The sequence below is a fragment of the Fringilla coelebs genome (genome assembly GCF_963513975.1).
Source record: "Fringilla coelebs genome assembly, chromosome: 7".
Classification (NCBI taxonomy): domain Eukaryota; kingdom Metazoa; phylum Chordata; class Aves; order Passeriformes; family Fringillidae; genus Fringilla; species Fringilla coelebs.
Window position 1 is genome coordinate 16294390 of NC_140035.1, and position 17818 is coordinate 16312207.

Consider the following 17818-nt stretch of genomic DNA (forward strand, 5'->3'; position numbering starts at 1 on the left):
GTCCAATTTTCACTTAAATGCAATTAGTTCTGATATAATTGGTACAGGATTATACAAGAACATTTCAGTTTATGAGCACATTTAATCAGCTGACAATGAAAATTAAATAGCAAAGATGCTTTACAGTTTGATAAAAACTCATTCGACTTTCTGGTTTCATAAACTCTGAAAATAATGGCTAAATTGATGAAAAAACTGAATGTAACACTGTGACCAGTGTTAGAGTATCTGTAACACTGTGAGGGACTCAGAACTCATATTTGCTTTTAATTTCCTCTGCATGTCCTTTTTTTCTGTCTACCCTCCTTCCTCTACAATTTACTATCAAATGAACATTTTAAAATCAGTAACTGAAAAATTTTTGCAGTTTTCACTCCAGAGCAACAAACCCCAGCAGTAATTTAACAAAATCACTAAACTAACATGCTTTTGCTACTCCTTGCTACTGCTGCTAACTGGAACTGGGAAATACCATCGTAATTAGTGACGGCTACGCCGAGAAATGAAAAAATAAAATTAAAAAAGCAGAAAAAGACAGAAGACATTATTCTAGTGATGTGCAGCATGCCCTCAGCTCCCTGCCACATTTGAGCTGCCAATGCTCAGCTGCAAGAATTTGTCCCTTATTCCTGAAAGGACCTTTGTCACACTGCAGCTCAGTGCTGCACACCCTGTGCACAATCCTGAAACCAATGGGCAGAGCAAATCCCCACTGATGTAAATCCTTATGTAGGGTAGCCAGGGATTTCCTAAAATACCTACTTACTATTTATCTGATTGCTGAGGGTTACTTCCCCTGGTCTAAAGGGAGCAGATGTTTCCTCCTTGTATTTTTGGGGTTTGGGGGGTTTTTTTAGCTATTTAGGGTTTTTTTTAAAACAAGAAATATGCAACAGTTAAAGTATTGATGTAATTTATCTATTAGTATGTCAAACCTCAATGGAAAACCAACATAAAGGGTAAATAACAAAGAGAGCAGAGAAAACCCAAGCATCTGGACATCTACAGAGGAGAAAGCTCTTGCTAAAGCTGGAATAGAGGCAAATAAGAACAAGGCATGGGAAAACAGCGACAAATACTTTCAAACATTTACTCTCTTACCCTATTTGCAGAGAAATCACAAAAAATGAATAAATAAATAGAAATATTTATAAAACATTAATTGATTTGGATTGAAATTTTATATTTATATTTTTTTCTATAAAAATAAGTATATTTTCATTTTTCAGTACACCTTCCAAGTACACCAATAAAGTTTCTTAAAGATGTTACACAGCCCTGTGCATAAAGCATTTTCTTTAGATTTCTGCATGCCCAAGTGTGCACGTTGCTAGAAGTGTTTATTAGCCTAACAATTGCTTTTTACTAAATTTATTTTCAATTAAAAAGTAAGGCAAAGCACCCTTTGAGTTTAGATGATGTTAGTAATTAGGCTCACCTTTCAAGCAAATATTATTTCACAATGGTAATATGTTTTGCCATGCAACGCTTTATAAAGTTAGAATAGCTCTTGTTAGAGGTATCTCCACGCTGTCTAATAGGATTAACTACCTGTTGGTTACTGATACAAGTGCAGATGGGCAGAAATAACCACTGGAAGCATGTTCAAAACTTCGAGGGGTACTGTCGATTTTGTAACAATATCCACCATGTCTTTCCCATCCCTTAAAAGAAATGAACATCATTTTATAGATTATTAATTATTGTATAGTTGTTAAAAACTTTGTCCTCTTTTGTCTGGTGATCCCTGGCATTCCTGTAATCTTTTCTTTCCTACCATGGTTGAAGAGCAGTTACCCTCAAGGTCACTGAAAATGTGGATATCAGATGAGCCAGAACAGTGTGTCCATGGTCAGCCTGCCTCATCTCTTCTCTTCTCATCTCATTATTATCTTTCACTTCATTCACCCCTGGATGTCCAAAAGACACCACCTGGACTGGTGGAAGTTCTGCTGATGTGAGTTCATGCAGCAATCCTGCCTGGATTTATGACTAACTGTTTTAAATAAGCAAGAAGATAAAGAGATAATACACTCTCTTAGGCTTTTGATTAACTGAATGTAACTTCTTTCACATCAGAAAGAAAAGGATCAAAGCCAAGGGACGCTAAGAGGGTTCAGCAAATGTTTTTACAGGGGGTGAAACCCTAAGAAGCAGAAATTTATCCCAAGCAGAAGTTGCCAGAGTGGGTCAAAATACTTATGACCAGCAGCTCAATGCCTTGAGACTCAATCCTGAGGGGCACAGGATTGAGAAGAAGTTGAAGTGCTGTCAAACTGCTGACTACAGCTTGTCAAGAAAACCTTGATGCTCTGCACATTTTTCACCCAGTCAGGACTGTGACAAACTTTTCTTATGCTAACAACACATAAAATTCTTGGCTGACAAAATACATTGGTCCAAATGAAATAAATGCAGTCACCCAAAACTTTTGGAAATGTTAAGCTGGAATCAAGCAGTAATGCCCACAATGGTATGACAAGAACTCTGGATCTGGACACTACATCTGGCAAAAGACTGCATCTTTCTCCAAACAGTTCTGTTTCAGCCTTCTTAAAATTCAACTGAACTGGCTGTGTTTCTTCACTTCCCAAGATACAAGACAGGAAATTTTAAAAAGGAAGACAATTAGCTAAATAATAAAGCTGCTTAGAAAAGAGATTTTTTTCCTCCACAGTTTTGAATATAACAGAAATTCAACAAGTTTCCTCTTTCCACACTGTGAAAAGGAACTGATGGCAAACTAAGTCATACTTTAACACACTTCCTTTTACTACCAGAACACAGAGCCTAAATGCCTGAAAATATGATACAATCTCCTAGTTAGATAGCTGTGCTCCTTCCCATTTGTGTTTGAAAACAAATGTACAAGTGGAAGAGTTCACCCTCTGTGTCAATGAAACTGGTAGGTTTTCACCCTGACATTCCATTTCAATGTATGAAAACCATGTGTGGGGCGAGGCATCATATAACAGCCATTATTTGCACAGATGGTGACAAAAGGGCTTCACTTTTGATCTAGAAAGAAATAGGAACTTGGGTCACAATCACTGATGAAACAACAAGCCATGAAAGGCATCTTGTGAAGGCTTTTAAACTTACATTAAAATTTAGTTTACATATTTTAAAGCAAACAATGTGATTTTTCCAAGCAAAACATGCATGTCTTTAGGATGAAAAACTGAAATTATCTATTTGCATCCATATGTTCTGTAGCTGTATTTAGAGGTTAGCTATATAATTCTATGTCATTAATATAGTTCTAAAGCAACCAAAAACCCACTTACCTCTGGACAATTTGATTCCAGTTCGGGAGAGACACTATTAAATTCCCCTGCTTTTTTGCAGATATAGAAAGATTTGTCTTCACATTTTTTAATCCTCCAATGTCCCTCCTAAGGAATAAAAGAGAGTATATTCCACATATACCCATATTCTCATGCATATCTATACAAACATTAGATCACACTCTCGCTTCCTCTTTTTACTCTTCACTTAAAAAAAGGTAATTTTTCTCACTCTATTTACTCATCCCTAGATGGTCCATTTATTTTTACCAACACTGTCAGCAGGACATCCCAAATCAATCATAGAAATGGGTTTGTCTCTTTGACTCAGTCTTCATAATGTAAAGCATCTTAATTAACTAACACCATGGCCATGCCAGAGCTATTTTCTTTCTAGCTATCACAGTTCTTTTTAAGATTATTCTCTATATTTCAACAGTCCTTACTCAAGATATTACAAACTTTGTATCATATAATTTTCACACATCTGTACATACTGGACATACATTAAAAACAATGCTTGAAAAATTTTATCTCAAGCCTACTTTTCCTTTGTATTTTACATTTTCATTTATTTGTCTACACTTGCAAACTGAGTAAAATATGACTTTGGAATCTAAACCCCCCCTTGTTCCAAAGTCCTATTTTCTGCTTCCAGTAGGAACAGACTTTTCCCAGTCATTGTAATTGTGTTAGTTTTCCCGAGTTAAACACTGTAACTTACACCTACTACTGCAGGGACAACAGAAACTCTTGATACAGTTTTCACACTCAGACAAAACATATTTTGCAAAAAAAAAAATTAAATTATAGTGCTGCTTATGCAAGTAACGTATTAGTGAGTTTAAGTACTGTTAATTGCAAAAGTAAAGTAAATGCATGACCACATCACAAAAGAATTGACAGTGCCATGAATACCAAAAAGACAGGACAGTGTTATTTTACAACCCCTGACTGATCTGGTGTCAATCTCCTGCTGTCAACTTCTATACTTTCATGTAGACCCAGACTATTGTTTTAAAGACACTCCATAAAATGTAGAGCTATTTACAGAAAGATTATACAGGCACAGCTGACAGTTTTTCAAAACATAAATTTGAAACTTTCAAGACCAGAACTTATGCACCACAAATTATGATACACACTACTTGGATTTTAAATTACTTTATCAAAATACCCACTCATATTTGTTCTCTTCCATTTGCCAGGCTTGACATAGGTAGTACTTTTTATTGAACATAAGCTCAAAATCTGTGATTAATTTTCTGTGGATCAGTACTGCAGAATGCATTGCTTTCTAAAGGCTGCACTGCATTTATCATAACATGAATACATTAGTAATCAAAAACAAAGTCATACTTCAGGTCATGGTTTAAAAAAGTATGCACAGCAAGAAATAAAATTATAATGAGCTAAAATAAAAGTGCCTAATTCTTTTAGAAAGAAAACTTACAGGTCCTTGTGCCAAAACACAGAGTTTTCCTGTTCTTTGAAAGGTGTTAGGTTCTTGTCTGTGCCAGTTAGAGAATTTTACTGGGGTGCTATCTGACCACTCAAAAACAACAGGGGTGTTATTACTGCATAATCCAATCCATGTCTCTGTTACATTTTCTGTAAAAGAATAAGTGAGTTCAGATTTTAATGGTGAAGTGATAAAGCCTGTTTTTCCTCTAACATGACACCACCATTTAAAGTTATTCAAGGGATTTTTATAGGACTGTCCCTCTTTTAGGAAAAATAAAAGCTGTATAAACTTTAGGAACCTTACAGGTGAGACTATGTTCTACTGCTCTTGAAAGCTAAATCATTAAAAAAATAGAATTAACATACATGATAATATGCTTTAAAATCCTAAAAAATATGAATTAAGAGCATATGCACTCTCTTGAGGTGTATGGGGAAGAAAAACTGACATGGGAGTGAAATACTTCTTCATATAATTTTCCATGGCACACTCAGCTTTAGGATTCTCTGAGAGTTATAGGGTCCAGTGACAGCAGAGTTGTAGCTAGTATCTGACAAATAAAGGAGAGACAAGGCTTGCATTTTGATGTAAAGTCCTATTTTACCAGCTTCTACAGGAGAAAAAGCACTCAGGCTTTCAGGCATGTAAACCCTTCTCCTGAAGAGAAGCCTGAACAGGCTGGAGAGAAGCAGAAGATTGAAGCTAAACTCAAACTGAGAACAATTACATCTACCATTACAGCATCCCTGCAAATAATGGTATTTGTTATCTATGGAGGGTCTTAAAAGAGGTGAGGAAGATGATGGAGGTTAATCTCCTAATCTCCACATGACACTCTGCCCCAGCTCTGTGAGAAAAACTCAAAACCAAACTGTGCAGCTCTGCCAGCACAGTGGCAGGCAGAAAATATTCACTTTGCTCCTGTTTTGACAACAAAAGTATTGGCATTGCTGCATCAAAGAGCTTTTGTTCGTTAAGTTCCTCGTGTGATTGTGCTACCTCTCAGGACAATGTGAACCAGCTTTGATATGCCCTGCTGACATCAAAGGGGACTCTGGCCTCATGGTAACAGCATGTGGAGTGTGGATCAGGCCAGCTTGCAAGCCAAAGATACACTGGATTGGTTTTGCTTCTAAGCACAGCTCTAGTATAAGGTTGATGACTGAATACTTTGCAATAGTTTGCACGGAACCAGGCAAGAACAGGAAAGGACAAAAGCTAGCATGTTTACTATGGCCTCACTGTGCTTCGTGGAGTTGTATCTTTATTTTAAGAATAGTTATTGGAAAAGGTGACTGTGCATTTTTAAGACTCCTAGAATGGGCATGCAACGTGATTTCTCTTTTTGCAAACATCATTTGGGTGTGCCACATAATAGAGTGCTTGGATGGTAACACGTTAAAGAGCTGCACAAAAGAGCACCACAAAACACTTCAAGAAACACCTGCACACTTAAACTCCCCAAACTCACCACTTTCAAGCAAGTTAAGGAGCAGCTCTTCATCTGCCATGGAGGATACACTAATGAGCCTGCTGTTTTCACTTTGGCATGAGAGAGAAGCATCGTTCCAGCTCTTCTGCTCTTTGTGCAGTCTGTAGCAGTTGCGATTGTGTGGGTACCAGCCAGCATCACAACGAGTGGCACGGTACTGCCATGTATCTTGAAATGAGCACACCAAGTTCATATACATTAGACAGAATTGCCAAGCTTATGCTATGTTCATAACACATTCAGAGATTTTTTTTAACCTTAAAATGCTGAAAACAGAGTTTTCCAAGATGACTTAAGGAGGCCAAAACACCTGCTCTACGGATCATCACCTACCAAGCAAACTGAAATTTCTTCCACTTTATTTGATGACTGAACCATTTGGGCTGCTGGACTAGTGGCAAACACTAATTCAGTTCAAAACACAGTTTATCTCCCTTATTACCTCTGAACCTCTTTCAAAAACAGATAAAGTTTTTTTCAGATGCATTACCTACAAAAAGTTTGAATAGTCTTTCCTTACTACCTTAAGCTGCTAAACTTTCTTTAAGTTATTAGGAAGGAGCTGAACCCATGTAAGTAGCTCATATATAACCAAAATTTTATGTAAGTAGCTCTTATAAAACCAAAAATTTATGTTAGAATAAACTAAATTCTGTTTTTAACTTTCTCACAGAACAGAGTCATTCTATACATCCTATACTCATTGTATAAACACTTGAAGTATACATATAACAATTTTTTGGCATATCAAAAGTACAGCACATCATAAAAACCCCTGCAAATTTTGTGCTACATTTATACAGCTTTTTTTTCTGCGTGCTACTGGTTAATTCCACTCACACTGAAAACCTATTTTGCAACTCCTAGTGTGGTTCTTATTGTAATATAAAAGAGAACGAGCATTCTGATGGTGTAAGGAATCAAGTAAATGCTGTTTGTATTAAAATTGTTTGTTCTAAGACTCTCAACAGAGTGCTTTGTTTTCAAAGACAATTTAAACAGAACAAAGTGTTATTACATCATTTAAAGTAAATTGCATTCAACCTAAACTAGCAAACCCACACATTTACTGCAGCTGCACCTCTGTTCTGCTGACTTTATAGTCAGGTGGCTTCTCCTGCTCTCCTTGCACCCCTACAAATAGGATACAGTAACATTGACACACTTACCCAGTGTTTCGTGCTCTGTCTTATTTAAATATTTTTTGCATACAAAAGGCAGCCCAGATTCACACAGATAACTGTTCCAGCCATACTTCAATCTTGGATTAATCACTGCACAATGATTTTCTTTATAACGGGTATCAGACACATCTGCAAACACATTTTTGAAAAGCACAAAATTACAAAAAATCGGTTCTTAGTTGAAAAATGTGCTGTAAGGTTCTCTGCAACTTCTTGAATTAATGTATAAGCATCCCTGCATACCCAAACTTCTAGTAATATTATGCTAGTACTATGTACAGTTGAACATTTGTCATGAATTACACGTGTGGCAATGCATCCTTGGCTGCTGCTCTCAGATGAGAGGCTGAAACAAGCTTGAGTGTCTGTAATTGTTGGTGGACAGGCTTCAAAATGTAGCAAACCAAGTCACAAAACTCATGTTAATGTGTGAATGGTAATTACAGCTTGTTAACATAAACAAATTGAAACTCCTTTCCTCCATGAAAGTAGCTACAGTTTTAAAATATGTAATAAGGAACATCTCTAAAAGTACGAAAGGACTAGACCTTTTTTTTAATTAATGCTTTGAAGAGATACATCTCACTTGATGTTATATCCTTAGAAAGGCTTTCGGTTTGTGAATATGAATAAATATTTCTACCAAAAAAAAGTGCACACATGCACTTAATTCAACTTTCAAACATAGCTGTAGGAACAGCAGTGCTGTATCAAGCTGCAGTTATAGAGAGCATATAATTAAGCTGCTATAACATATGCAAGAGGAACATCAAGTACTTGCTCTCCAGTTCACAAACATTAGTGGTGCTCCATCTGACCACTGCCAGCCAGCGTCTTCATCCAGGCGATTCAGGCCCATCCACAGCATCATGTCTGTGGAATTCAACTGCCCTGAAACAGAAAAAAATAAACAAAGTAAGACTGCATGCTTACCCCAAGCTTTAAAATATCTACAGGCATAGACCTGCTGTCCTGACTTGTTACAATTGGAATAAAACAAAACTTCAAAGCACTCTCCAGAAAGTTCAGGCTGGTTGGCTTTTTTTTTCTGTCCATAGAAAAAGTACCTTACTTTGTTAATCAGCACAGAGATGAAAAGGAATAAACTCAGAAACGTGAAATCCTTCAAAAGCCACTCATTCTGCAAACCCTTCCTGCACAAGTTGTTGCTGACATTAGAAGTTAAATCTAGAACAAGCAGCTACATAAATGCTAGCCTGTTTACATAAACACTAGCCTGTTTCAGCTTTTCATAAACCAAACAACTTTCAGAAACCTTTACAGGCATATCAAAAAGCCAATGAAATATTTTTAAAACTTCCTGCTAGCTTATATCCTTCAATTGAAAACCAGCAATAGTGGGAAGTAATGAACAAGAAATCTGAGGCAAGCTTTGCATCAGAGCTCCACCACCCATTCCTCCACTTGATTTTCTCCGCTCACACTAAAACACCCATGAAATCCTTGCTTTCAGAAGGCTCTGCACAATTTGTTTGAGAGATTTGCTCCAAGGGGAAAAGCAAATTGCTAATTACAGAAGGAGTAACATGCATTTATACAGCTGGCATTTTTTCCATACAGGACATTGACTTTAAGCCTGCAGAAATGTTCCTATCATACCCTTTTAGTGAAGTACAGCTTACAAGAAAATCTCAGCAGGAGATAGGGACACCAAGGTAGACTGCAGAGAAGGTAAACACATGTATAATTCTCCAAAGTAAACAAACACACTCCCTTAGCACAGCTGCTGAGTGGGAATCTCTGTGGGGAGAGAGAACTGAGAAAATGACACCCCCACGTAACACCACCACTTCTGCACTTCAGTTTATTAAGGCGGGGACTTAACTTCATCCTTGCTCTTTCAAACAGCTCTGCTGAGATGTGTCCCATGACAAAGCCCCACAAGCAGCAATGGGAATGGGAGAGACATCACACAGGGTCCAAAGCTTATCCCTTTGCACAGGTAAGGAGGAAATCTAACTACAGGTTTCCTACAAGGTCCCCAGAGCAATGTCTACTCACTGCTTAAGTTAGTTATGTAGTCCTGCTCCTCGGGGCTGGTGACACTGAGCAGGTCCCCTCCCTGCAGCTGACAGGCAGCCCGAGCCTCACGCCAGCTCAGCACGGACGCCAGGTTGAACTGGTAGCAGATGTGTGTCGTGGGGTTCTTCTTCCAAAAGATGTCACAGCCACTCTCTGCTCAGAAACAGATTTGTCACCAGCTGCCCAAGACTCCAAACCAATCAGAAACACAACACCTCGAACAATTTAATTAATTAATGACAGCAGCATCCCCCAAAGGAAGCACGATTATGAGTGCCTTCTCTGTTACTTTGTTAACACAAACAGGGAAAGAGGGCACTAATGAAATAAAATGTTGCTCCAAATTTCATATGGTTGATACGGCACTCAGCTGCTGATCTGCAGCTGGTGGCGATTTTCACAACTCTCTTGAAGCCAACACAACTACATTTTAATTTATTCTGGCTAATCATTTGTTTCTAAAGCTGAACGTTGAAATATTCAAACAGCGAACTCCTCGCTCAACTTGCGGCAACACTCACTGGATCTCCTTGGACCTTGTACTCAAGAAAATAAAACTTTAATTAAAAAGGATAAGCAAGGCTACAAATACTATCTATTTTAATGGCTGCCCAGAAGTACTCACTACAAAGAAACATTTACAGCTGTTTTTAAGATGCTTTGGAACAGAGATCTGAAATGTAGCTTGAGCAGGAAAGGCTTTTCCAAACCACTTCTACTGATAGAAGACACTTACTTACACAAGAACTTACACATTTTGCTTACTTACACAAGAAGCTGAAATATTCACAAAGATTATACCCCCAAAAACTTTTCAACAGCAAGTATTTTTAAGGCTATTGCTTTCTAGCATTTTAGGCCCAAGATATATCCAAGCAGTGCACAAAAGAAAAGGAATGTGCCAGATACAGGGCAGTCCAAAGCAAAGGTGACTCTGCCAGAGCAGCCCTTGGGTTATGTGCTCCACACAAGCTGCCTGTGTGTCACTAGGACAGAGGGCTTTGGCTGCAGGGTAAGGTCAGTGGGCTGCACAGAATAAGGTCCTGCTGCTGGTTTTGCTGTTGTGATGAGGACTTTGAGTCTCAAAGGTGAAGCTAAACTACAACAGATTTGCTAAAGATCTTCCTTTGTGCTTTCTAAAAAGACATTCCCTTCTAACATTCCCTTCTAATCCAAAACCAGACTGTGCCCTAGTATTACTAATACAGAGCAAACTCTTGGAGGGGGGAGAGAGAAGACAAGCAACATCTTACCTGCATTTGGGCAAAACCCCCATTTTTCATCTTGATCATAGTGAGTTGTTGTGGCACACCACTCGGATTCCTTTCCATCTCTGGTACACTCATAATACCACTTGTTGTTATATTTAAATGGAAAAACACATGGGAAACCAAAAGAATTTCCAAGCAAGGTGTATGTTTCTGGAAAAAAAAACCAAACAGAGATTAAAAGAATGCAGACCATAAAAATTTTTTTGCCCTCATATGTCAGTATTCCTGTATTTAGCAGCAGGGATAAAAATAAAATGTCTAAAGTGACACCTAAATTTTCATTTATAATTGATAACAGCATTACAAGTGTGAGCAGCATCATTTCAGTAAATAGAATGTGGAAATAATAACTTATGAAATTTGTCACTGAGGCAATTTCTTGTAACTTAGTCCATTAACAAAAAAAATCCCAAACAAAACCACAACCCCCAAAATCTGATCAATTAACCCAAAGTCTGCATCTACATTTCAGAACAACCACATAAAACAACAATTAGTTAAATCAGTACAAACTCAGATGCAAGTTCTACCTATTTATTAGTCTATGACAGAAGAATAATTTAGCATTATTCCCCTGCTTCCCCTACTCTTTTTAAGGTGGATTTCTAATGTGTTTTCCACTTTCTTTGTCATTCTTTGGGAAAGGAAATGTACAAGACAAAGGAATAGTAAATAGACTTTTAAAAATAAGTATTTATCCTGTGGAGAATAATAACATAGATAAAGAATTGATGCTCCATGCATCTGTTGCCACAATCAATGCCTTACAAAATATTTAAATATTTTCCTATTGTACTTTGAGGACCAAAATATTGAGATAATCCAGTGCAACTGAAAGCTGTAAAAACTTTACCTCAGTGAGTGTCTCCTAAACCTCAGAGCTTCTAAAAAAGGTCAAAGAACCACAATCACTCTTTGAATGAAATTGTTTATCAAAGATTTCACATTGATAGCTTTAAGACCAAAGTCCTTCAACTACAGAATCAATACATACTGCCAGGTTCCCAGGGGTTTCTAGAGTTAATGGCACATATAAAAGAGAAGTTTACACATTGTAAACCCCCTTCCGATGTGAATGAACAGAAAATACAAGGAACAGGTCAAAAAATAAATCAGGATTGCTTTTCTGTCTGCCTGCCACCATGCTGCCAGCTACAGAGGGATTATCTCAGTCCTGGCAAGAAACCAAATTCAATTGCTACAGACCTCTTCCACAGTTATATATATTTTAATTTTTTGTTGTTGTTGTGAAGGTAGCTATCCCTCACACCCCTTGCTTGGTGGACTAACAGCTGGCTTGCCTTTGCATGTGCATGAGAAGGTGTCTGCACTGTGGTAGAAGGTGGAAAACAGAACCTGAAAGAGATTTTGCCAACACAATTCAATACTTTAGTCCTAAAACCAGGCTAGAAGTACCTGCCTAATGATGATCCTCTCCTCACCTCTCTGAGATGTTGCAGTAATAGGGCTAAACCAGGTCTACTTCCATCTCACTGTGTCTACATGGCAAATACGTATGACTTTTCATGGACATTTTTATTTAAATTTATATATTTTCTGTCTGGTCTTAAGTATGAATTCCATTAGGTTTTAAAAAAGCGGTTGGGCACTGTAGTACTTTCCCAGTTATCACAAGTCTCAAGGAAGGAGTTTAGTGAGGGCAGAGGCTGAGCTACATCTACAGGGGAAACCACCAAGACCAGATCTGGAACCCAAACACCCAGTTCAAGTGGGGAAAATCAACAACTTCAGTCTGAGACACTGTGCAAACATCAGGCCTCTCCCTCTTCCAGAAATGCTGAGGAAGGGGTAAAGGTCCAGGCTGTCTGTTGCTGTTTGAAGTCAGTGGGTTTATCTCAGTCCTTAATCCTAGAAAACCGCTCAGGTCTGCAGACCTGGATCTTGCTGTACATTTCTATGCCTTTGCTAGCTGAAAAGCAGGATTTATCAAACTTCTGATCTCTGTTTCAAAGTTTGGCACGTTCAGAGTCCAGGTGCAGAGCGTGGCAGACATTGGTCCATGCACACTGCAGTTCCAGACTGACTTTCAGTGACAGGAACTCCAAATCCTTTCTTATCTCTCTTTAGGTTTATCTGATAATGGAAGCTGCAGCACAGGCAACAGCAAATCCTTACTAACCCTTCCAATTTTACAGGTGATTTGAAATGAGCATTTCCTGATTTGCAAGGATACTGGTGGATTTGGGGGTCACTTTAACAAAAGAATATCAATTGTGTGGTATGCTCATCTCGACTACTGCCCATAAGAAACCCCACAAACTTTGAGGCCCAAACCGCAATAGAGACTGGAAGGGATCACAAGCACCTGATCTTCCTCCAAAAGAACTTCTGAAACTTTTCCTATCTAACACTTCTATGACAAAGTTTTATTCTTACCTTGAAATGGATGTTCACAAAGGTCTTCATCATAGGACATATACTGTTTCCATTGAGAAGCAGATTTTTTTTTGGCCACAATATATTTACTGTTTTCAACTGCTAACTTGAACTCTGACACACCAACTAACGCTCTTCCCTCGCAGTTCCACCACAATGAGTAGTGAGTTGAATCACATTCAAGCATAGCTAGTGGCTGCTCTGGTTTGCTGACATTCAGCCCCAGACAGGTGCTGCTGCCTATGTTGAAAAGACGGCGGTTGGATGCCCATTTCCACAACATCTCTTCCGAGAGCTGGCCGCAGTCTTCCAGAACAAGGCCAGCTCTGTCCACTTTAATGCACAAGCTGGAGTTTTCACTCTGGATAATAAATATCCCTTTATCTGCAAGGGGAAGAAAACACAACAAGCTTCAGTCTGTAGAATACTGCAATTGATTAAATATTATTAAAAGGCAAATGTTTTAATTGCAGCTACTTAGGAAGGAAACTGAAAATATCCATCAGAATAACTGACACTCCAAAAAACTGAGGAGTACTGGTTTAATTTTACTGCCAGCTGATTTTTCAAAACACGTGGGCTACTTGCAAGCTCACAAAAATAAAACCAGATAATACTTCTCAAGTTGGATAGCTAAAAATAACCTCAAAGAAAAACAAGAGGTGCCCAAAAACAGCACTGATGTTTGAAGAAAAAAGCCACTGGTCACCAAGACAGAGTAAAGGTCACAGTAGTGGAGGAAAGTTTTAAGTAATACATGTCATGCTGTATACTGTAAAATAATTCCTAATGTAGATGGGAGAATGCAATTAAAGTAAAAGCAAAATATTTTAAGACTGAAATTTCATTCTTAAGACTGAAAAATTTCATTCTTTACTCTGCAACTACAGAGAAAGAAAGAAAAGAAGTTGCATGGTCCACAGGACACAGGAATAGCAGGATTTATCTATACCACTAGAACTGATGACCAAGGGTTAAAGTATGCCTTTCCTATTTGATACATATTGTTCAGCCATCTGTGACTACCCTCCAAAAGAGCAGATGTTGTGGGGCTAGCCTGACAACCCAGATTTCTTGTAATCAAACAGAAATTCAATGAAATATGTGACATCATGCTGTAAGTATGTGAAAAAAAGTTAGCTGTTTAATGTCTTGGGAGCAAAAGTTTAACTGATCATATAGACTGAAAAAAAAAAAAAAGAGGGTAGCTGAGGAACTGGCAGTCAGCAAAATGTAAGCCTGTAACAGCTCAGCTACTTGATTCACTCAGAAATCCAATGGTAAATAACCCAAGAAGTTCTGTTCACATTATATGTGAGATATTTTACGCCTCAGGAGATTGTGTTGAGAACTTGAGCAGCACCTCCATTTTGCCTTCAAATTTTACAGTAATAATTTCTGCCTTGCATACTTTCAAGTTTCTGCAATTCACTACACCTAGCATACTGAAGCACTAAATATGACAATTAAAAATCCCTCTCAAATTGACACAGCCCACAAAGGAAATATGAGATGCAGAGGACCACTCAGATGCTATGTCTGAGTTTAGTGCATAGAGCTTAGGTGTGGCCCTAAAAAGGGAGATGCTTCAAGCAGCACCGTGACAGTGCTGTCTCACAAGCACACAGGAGATCAGCTCAACAATACAACATGCATGCAAGAAGCAGAACAGAGAGGATATGGATTATGGAGAGGTTTTTGGTTACAGGTTCTGCATAGAACACATTATGACTTACAGAGAGGGGGCACTGCAGATTGTGCTGCTGCTAACAGTGGCTGCTTCCCCCACGGCTGTAGAGACTGGCAGTCTGAGGGAGCAGGAGCAAGCCCTTCTGACTGGCAGCAGGTGAAAACCAGTGAAGCTTTGCAGTCTGTACTGGTTTCACCCTTCTTATCCAACCCAGTCCTTCATGGGCAACACAGGTGTCTCTATTTACATGGCCAGAAAGAGTTTCTGCCTCTCATACAGTGGGTATGTCTTTTCCACAGCAGTCTTATCTTTGCTGAGCAGAAAATACACTGTTAGTTTGCTAGGTAACTAAAAACTGGGAAGTTAGGACTAGTAAACTCTGATTAATGAGGTTAATTCTCCAGGATACTCAGATCCACACATAGATTGTGAGTTTGAGAAAGTTTATCTATAACCACAGCACATGCTGTCTCCCATACAGCACCTTCCTGGGGTGGGGGGAGCAAGACCACAACCCAAAGGTGAAGGATTCTCAACCTTTGAAAGCCTTTATCTGTAAGGCCCTTGAGAGTTGCAATGACTGCTGAGAAAAGATAAGGTTCTTTCCCAGTGTACACAAGTAACCCATCTGGATGATTTCTGGGAATAACGTCCCTTTTTCATTTTGGGCAACTTGTGCCAAGAACAGCCAGACCATAATTCTTGAGCCCCCTTCCAAGTGCCAGGAAAGAGCCAGCTCACCACAGAAGTAAGGCATGAGAGATGGCAGGCTCAGTCACAGCTCCATGAGCTCCAGCTCAGCTCTAAGTGGGGCAGAGACAACTGGAGCAACACCAAGCCTGGGAATGCCTCCAGGCTCACCTCTTCCAAGCGTGCAAGGCTACACCATCCATTTTACAGCTGCTCACACAGATGGGCTTTGTTACAAAGCTCCTGGTGTCAGGGAGAGGTCTGTGCCCAAAGTCCTGCAGCTGAAGAGCTGCAAGGGAGCTCTGTGGCCCCAGAGGACTCCAAGAGGAAAGGAGATAATCTATGCTTTAGAAACTGAATGGGTGAAGGGAAGTCTTTAGAACAGATCCACTTCTCTACATCAACGCCCCTCCACACAAGGACAAGGTGACAAGAAACAGAAGTGAAGCCTGGAGCTGATGTTCAGCCCCAGATGAAGAGCTAATTGCTGACCAGCACCTCCAAGTTCCTGTTTACTAGGGCTCAACACAGCTAATCGGGAATAAACGGCTGTAACAAACCTAGGCGAACAAGATAGCTTCATTTCCTTCCTCCTTACCTCCCATTTCCTTCCCTCCAAAAAAGCAGAGAGAATTGCTTACGTTATAATAAAGAAAGTAACTGGGATTTACTGGAAATGAGGATAAAACTATGGCTATTCTCTCCGGGTGCACGGAGGCTCGCAATGGGCAGCGGAATAAGAAGCAGCGAGGACGCGAAGCAGAGCCAGCGGGGCAGCCCCCGGGCCCTCGTCCCGGAGCGCTGGAGGCCGCCGGGGCTCGGCGGGGCTCGGCGGGGCTCGGCGGGGCGCGGGAGCCCGGCGGTCCCGCTCGGCGGCGGGGCTCGGACCGCCCGGGGCGAAGGGCTGTGCCCGGGGCCCGCCCCCGCCCGCCGCGCCGCTCCGCTCCCCACCCCCGGGCCACCCCGAGGCGTCACTCACTCCGCAGGGAAGGCACCGCGTCCCGGCCGAGGGCGGCGGCGCCGCGGCCGCACAGCAGCTGGAGGAAGAGGAGGCAGCCGGCCAGGAGCCGCAGCCGCACCGCCGGCATCGCCCCGGCGCTGCGCCCGCCGCCGCCGCCCGCTCCGCTCAGCCCCGGGAGCGGAGCCGCCGGCCCGGCCCCGGGGAGGGCAGAGCGGCGATCCCACCCCGGAGGCGAAGGAGGGGCGGCCCCGGGGGGCGGCCCGCGGGCTCCGGGAAGGTCGCGCCGGGAAATGCCGCTCGTGCAGCTCGGGCCGTCTGCCTACTTCAAAACTGTGGATTCACCTGGACAGAATACTCTGTAATGACCTTCTTTTCCATCTGAAAACACCAGCTTTCTTTTGCCTGTACCCCAAGTACTTTTATCTTAAAAAGAACCAGAAAACACATAGAGACATTGGCGGTGGGAGGCCACCGTCAGCACACTCCGCGCTCCCGTGTTCGCTGCTCTGTACCTGAACTGCCCCAGACCCCACTCGGACACTTGTGTTTTTCGCTAGGTTAGCTTTGACCTCGAAGTCATTTTATGTTTTGGCATGGAGAAAAAGAATTGCCATCTTCCATTTTGTTAATCTCTGTCTTCAGTCGAATATTTGTAAGAGCTGCCCCCCTTGGGCTGAGTTTCAGTCTTGCAGAAAGTCAAAAGCAGAACCTCTTGGTTAAAAATAGAGTAGCTTTATGGGACTCTGCAGGACCGTTTGTTTTTAATCTGCAAAAATCATGTTTCTGGTGTGTTCTTTATGCACAGCAGACAAGTCAGTATATAAACATGTACATAAGTGTAAAAAAAATAAATGCTGTGCTGGAATTGAGACTGTTCCCCCATGTCTACTTCAATCATGACAGAAGGATGGAAAAGAGAAGCCTCTGGGCTTGGGGAAACTTCTTTCTGTTGGTTGGTAGAAGAAGGACTTGAGAAGCAAGAGAAAAGAAACACTTAGAAAGAAGTAGATAAGTGGAGGAGTTTCTCCCCATTTAACAAATGATAAAAGTGACAGAGAAAACAGCAGGAAATACTGCTGCAGAAGCTGGCCTCGAGTGATCTGACTTTGCAAGGCAGAAGGGCTGTAACTGTCAGGGGGCTGTGGTGTACCTCTTCTCAGGAAAGCTGCAGCCTTCTGAAATGTTCAGATTCTGGAAGAGAAACTTGTTAATGAGCCCTTTATGAAAATCTGGCTATTCAGACCTGTCTATATCTCTTCAGAACTGTCTGGCCACTGCTTTGAGTACTGAGCTCCAGAAAAGGGCTCTCTTGCTGGGTCACACTGAGAAATTCAGCTC

At 40.6% G+C, this 17818-nt stretch overlaps 1 protein-coding gene across 1 annotated transcript in view; it reads right to left on the reverse strand.

The window, feature by feature from the left end:
* Positions 1-16653, reverse strand: part of PLA2R1 (phospholipase A2 receptor 1) — a 36982-nt gene extending 20329 nt beyond the window's left edge. The window contains exons 1-10 of the mRNA XM_084209723.1: positions 16499-16653; positions 13140-13523; positions 10725-10892; positions 9451-9624; positions 8206-8319; positions 7414-7557; positions 6224-6412; positions 4741-4898; positions 3288-3395; positions 1552-1664 (exon numbers count right to left, since the gene is read on the reverse strand). Coding sequence (XP_084065849.1) covers positions 1552-1664; positions 3288-3395; positions 4741-4898; positions 6224-6412; positions 7414-7557; positions 8206-8319; positions 9451-9624; positions 10725-10892; positions 13140-13523; positions 16499-16607 — 1661 coding nt within the window. The 5' untranslated portion in view covers positions 16608-16653. The remainder of the gene's footprint in view (positions 1-1551; positions 1665-3287; positions 3396-4740; positions 4899-6223; positions 6413-7413; positions 7558-8205; positions 8320-9450; positions 9625-10724; positions 10893-13139; positions 13524-16498) is intronic.
* Between the last annotated feature and the right edge of the window lie 1165 nt (positions 16654-17818).